The sequence below is a fragment of the Orycteropus afer genome, unplaced genomic scaffold (assembly GCF_000298275.1).
Source record: "Orycteropus afer afer isolate SDZICR_OR568_19922 unplaced genomic scaffold, OryAfe1.0 scaffold00459, whole genome shotgun sequence".
NCBI classification, from domain to species: domain Eukaryota; kingdom Metazoa; phylum Chordata; class Mammalia; order Tubulidentata; family Orycteropodidae; genus Orycteropus; species Orycteropus afer.
This window is the reverse complement of record NW_006922046.1, coordinates 1,524,081-1,529,021: the sequence shown is the minus strand read 5'-3', so window position 1 is coordinate 1,529,021 and position 4,941 is coordinate 1,524,081. Positions and strand designations below refer to the sequence as shown.

General features: G+C 39.4%; 1 protein-coding gene across 1 annotated transcript in view; it reads right to left on the bottom strand.

Moving 5' to 3' along the window:
* Positions 1-4,941, bottom strand: part of TDRD12 (tudor domain containing 12) — a gene marked incomplete at its 5' end in the record, with an annotated part of 227,744 nt that overhangs the window by 34,280 nt on the left and 188,523 nt on the right. The window contains one exon of the mRNA XM_042782749.1: positions 1,948-2,108. Coding sequence (XP_042638683.1) covers positions 1,948-2,108 — 161 coding nt within the window. The remainder of the gene's footprint in view (positions 1-1,947; positions 2,109-4,941) is intronic.

The following is a 4,941-nucleotide window of genomic DNA, read 5'->3' as shown; positions in this document are numbered from 1 at the left end:
TATTGTAAATTTTGGTCAATGACATGAGACAAAGTATATGTGAACTGCTGTATGAAAAGTGAATTTACTCTGTAAATTTTCACCCAAATCAAAATAAAATTAAAAAAAAAATTGGCACAACCACTATGGAAAATAGTTAGAACAATAGCCCTAATTATGACTCAGCAATTCCATTCCATTAGAATGTTTATGTGAGTTCACCAAAATACAGGTAAAAGAATGTTCAAAGCACTACTATTCAAAGTAGTCAAAAATTGGCAATTTCCCCACCAACAGTAAAATGGATAAATTATGACACATTCAATATGCATAAAATGGAACAATAAGCAGTAATAAGAATTTATTATCTACAACTGAAGGCACAATCTGGATGAATTTCACAAACAATGCTGAGCTAAAGAAGTCCAACACAAAAGAGACATACTGCATGATTTTAATCACACAAAGTACAAAACCAGGCAAAACTCATCTAACTTTTCTACATCAGTGCTGCCCCTTGGGGAGGGGAAGTATTTGGAAGGGAGCATGAGGGGGCCTCTTGAGTCGTGGTCTCTTTAATCTGGGGCTAGTTACATAGGTGCGTACACAGAAAATCCACCTCACTAGACACCTCTGTATATGTGCTGTCAATAAAATGTTAATAACAAACATTAATCTATGAGAAAATAGATGAGTAGACAAGCTGAATGATCAGCTATGTCTAGGGAAAAGGGAATATACCCATGACCATGCATAAGATTGGCAGATGATGTTTCTGCATACATATCTGTATGTGTTGTAAGAATGTTCATTAACTAATAGGGAGCAAAGTTATGATAACTTCTTAGGCACACTTAATCACTCTGATTGAGTTACTGGATCTGTGGGCTTGGGACCATGGTTGCAGGGGACATCAAGCTCAACTAGCATAATATACTACACAAAAACATTGTTCTACAACCTACTTTGGTGAGTAGCGACTGGGGTCTTAAACCCTTAAGTGACCACCTCTTGCAAGCAGCAACAAGGGGTCTCTCATCTTCCAGAGCAAAGAAGAATGAAGAAAACCAAAGACACACAGAAACAATTAGTCCCAGTGACTAGTGGACCATGTGAATCTTAGCCTATATGCCTGTATGACCATAACACCTGAAGAAACTGATGATGCCTGCTACCCCTCTCAACTACTCAGAAAGGGATGAGAATGTCAACCACTCAGAAAGGGATTAGTACAGGAGATCCTGGATAGAGTGGGAGAACAATGTGGAACAAAACTCAAAATCATGAAAAACACCAGATTTACTGGTCTGATAGAGCCTGGTGAGACACCCAAGACTATGGCCCTAGTTACCCTTCAGGTCTGGAACTGAACTCACTCCAGTAGCTTCCAGCCAAACAACAGACAGGCATATAAGGTGAACATTTACATCAGGTAGATATACTCCTTAGAACGATCAATCATGGGAGAACAGAAGAGCAGTATTAACACAGGGAGATAGTTTATGGGGCAGGAATGCACAGAAAAGAAGTACACAAGAAAAAGGTAACCACAGGGAGGAAGTGGGAAGAGGGCTGTCACACTGTGGGGAACTGCAGTTAATGTCATGAAACAAAATGTGTATGAACCGCTGTGCAGAAAATGAATTTGCTCTGTAAACTTTCACCCAAATCACAATAAAAATCAAAACAAATAAATAAAATGTTAATAAAAATTCTTTTCTGTAAGAGATACAGGTGAAATTAGATACTTGTATTATAATACTCCACCAAAAACAAAGGTGTGGTTTGTGGTATAGATGAAACAAGTTTCTGAAAAACTTGATAATTAACTGAAGCTGAGTCATAAGGCCAGGGAACTCATTAAACTACTCTCTCCAATTTCATAAAAAAAAAAAAAATGTCTACAGTATTTGTGAGTTATATTTCCACACAGTAGCTCCTCCAAAAGGGAAAGAAAAATCTACTTACAGGGTTTCTTCAAAAGTTGGCATTTTAGCTTCTTCGTGTAATTTTTTCAGTTGTTCTATATGTTCTGAGTTATCAATGCCCATTCCCATTGACAAAATCTCAGCTCGAACATTATAATCAATGACAGAAGTTTTCAAATTTGAAAGTTTTGTAATGTGCACCTTGAATCAAAGAAAAAAAAATACATTTGTGGGAATCATAACTGAATTTTAAATGAATCATGAACACTCTCACATGGCCTCTCAAGCTCTCCCTGGTATGTTTAATGTAGTTTGGCCCATGGCATCACGTGCAAGGTTTCCTACTGGCAGCTCCCAGTCTATTTCATAACCAAAGTCACATCAGAATCTTCCAGAGCCCAGCCCCACACCTGAGAAATATGATCAGGACAGGGTGGGACCAAGATCAAATCCTGGAATAAATCCCTAGACAAGACCAATTCATAATGCGGTAACCAGAAACAAAAGTCTTAGAACAGCTGGCTACTTTTACTTGACTTTTTTCATTTTATCAGGCAGAAGCCTCAACTAAGTGCTAATTATGCTCTGTACATTTGCTGCCCTTCAGACCTCTCTTACTAAGGAGGAACCTAAGGCTCAGAATCCTGACAAGACAGCCCAAATGAGGTAAGACTGAGCCCTAGCAGATGCCTGGAAAGGGCCTTTATCAAAGCCCTAAATCCTGTGTTTTGGGTATTTTCCTCTAGAAATGGTCTTTTCTGCAACAAATGTTCTCATCCATTTCAATTTATAATAAATTAAGCAAAGCATGAACAGTCTGCATTAAATAATAGACTATCTTAATATGAAATTACACTAATTTATACAAAATTAAGTAAAACCTGAAAATCCACAACAATCTGCTGCTGATGATGGGAGGTATGTGGACATGGAACTGAGTGCCCCTCCCATGTCATGGGTGAGGGGCAGGCTGGCACTGGTGGGCATCCTCCTAAGTGAACACCATCTGGGAATGTTCAAAAGAGCCTTTCTCCACTCAAAACAGCAAACAAGGGGCTTTGGGTAGAAAAGAAGGAAAGTGTGAGGGAAGACTCTCCAGCCCCCAGCATGCCAGTGGGGCGCTGTTACAGTTTGGGGCTGTGGAAGAGTATCTGCCAGCTATGTTTTCTTCTTTTGCTTCATTCTCTCAGCTATAGTTTAAAAACTCCAACCTGAATGAAGTTTCCATTTTCCTCTAATAAAGGGGAACAAGAACATTGTTGTTGTTGTTGTTGTGTGCCGTCGAGTCGGCCCCGATTCATAGCGACCCCTCCTTGGGTTTCCGAGGCAGTATCACTACGGAAGTAGGATTGCCCAACCTTCCTTCCGAGGAGTGGCTGGTGGGTTTGAACTGCCAGCCTTCTGGTTAGCAGTCAAGCGCTTTAGCCACTATGCTACCAGAACTCCCACAAGAACATTAGCAACAATAAACAAAGACCCTCAGATCTCTACCTGCATTGGTAATCTATACTTTCCCTTCAAAGACGATTTTCTCCTCTTATTCCTAAATCTTCCACCACTCACCTGTCAGTCTGTCTTACTGTGGTGGCTTATGTGTTGCTGTGAGGCTAGAAGCTATGCCATCGGTATTTTCAAATATCAGCAGGGTCACCCATGGTGAATAAGTTTCAGTGGAAACTCCAGACTTAAGAGTAGGAAGAAGGATACTTCTGAAGGAATTGGCCACTGAAAATGTTATGGATAGCAGGTCAACACTGTCTGATACAGTGCTGGAGGATAAGCCCATCAGGCTGGAAGGCACTCAAAACACAACTAGGGAAGAGCAGCCTCCTCAAGTAAACTTGACCTTAATGACATAGATAGTTTCTGGGACCTTCAAGTGCTGATGTGGCATGACAAAATGAGAAGAAATACTGCAAACATCCATTAATAATCAGAATGTGAAAAGAATGGAGTATGAATCTAGAAAAATCAGAAGTTGTAAAAAATAAAATGGAGTGCATAAAGATTGATATCCTAGGCATTAGTGAGCTGAAATGGACTGGTCTTGGCCATTGTAAATCAGGCAATCATACGGTCTATTACACCAGGATGACAAAGAGGAACGGTGTCACATGCATCATCAAAAAACATTTCAAGATCTATCCTAAAGTACAATGCTGTCAATGATAAGATAATATCCATACCCCTACAAGGAAGACCAGTTAATACTACTATTAAAATTTACGCACCCAATCACTAAAGCCGAAGATAAAGATATTGAAGATTTTTACCAACTTCTACAGTTTGAAATTTATCAAACATGAAGTCAAGATATAGTGATAATTACTAGTGACTGGACATGAAAGGTGGAAACAAAGAAGCAGCATCGATCATTGGAAAATATGACTTTGGCGATAAAAATAACACCAGAGGTCATATGATAGAATTTTACAAGACCAATGACTTATTCATCGCAAACACCCTTTTCAACAACATGAACAATGACTATATATGTGGAACTCACCAGATGGAATACATAGAAATGAAATCGACTACATCTATGGAAAGCAACAATGGAGCAGCTCAATTATCATCAGATCAATGGCCGACTCTGGAACTGACCCTCAATTGCTCATAAGCAAGTTTAGGTTGATGCTGAAGAAAACTGTAACAAGTTCACAGGAAGCAAAATATGACCTTGAGTATATCCCACCTGAATTTAGAGACCATCTGTAGGAAAGATTTAATGGACTAAACAACAGAGACCAAAGACCAGATCAGTTGTGGGATGGCATCAAGGACATCAAAAAGGAAGAAAGCAAATGGTCATTTAATAAAAAGACATGAAAGGAAGCTAAGGCCAAAATGGATGTCAGAAGAGACTCTGAAACTTGCTCTTGAACAAAGAGTAGCTAAAGTGAAGTGAAAGAGCTGAACAAAAGATTTCAAAGGGTACCTTAAGAAAACAATGTATTATAATGAAATGTGCAAAGACCTGTTGTTGTTGTTACGTGCCGTCGAGTCGGCCCCGACTCATAGCGACCCCTCCTTG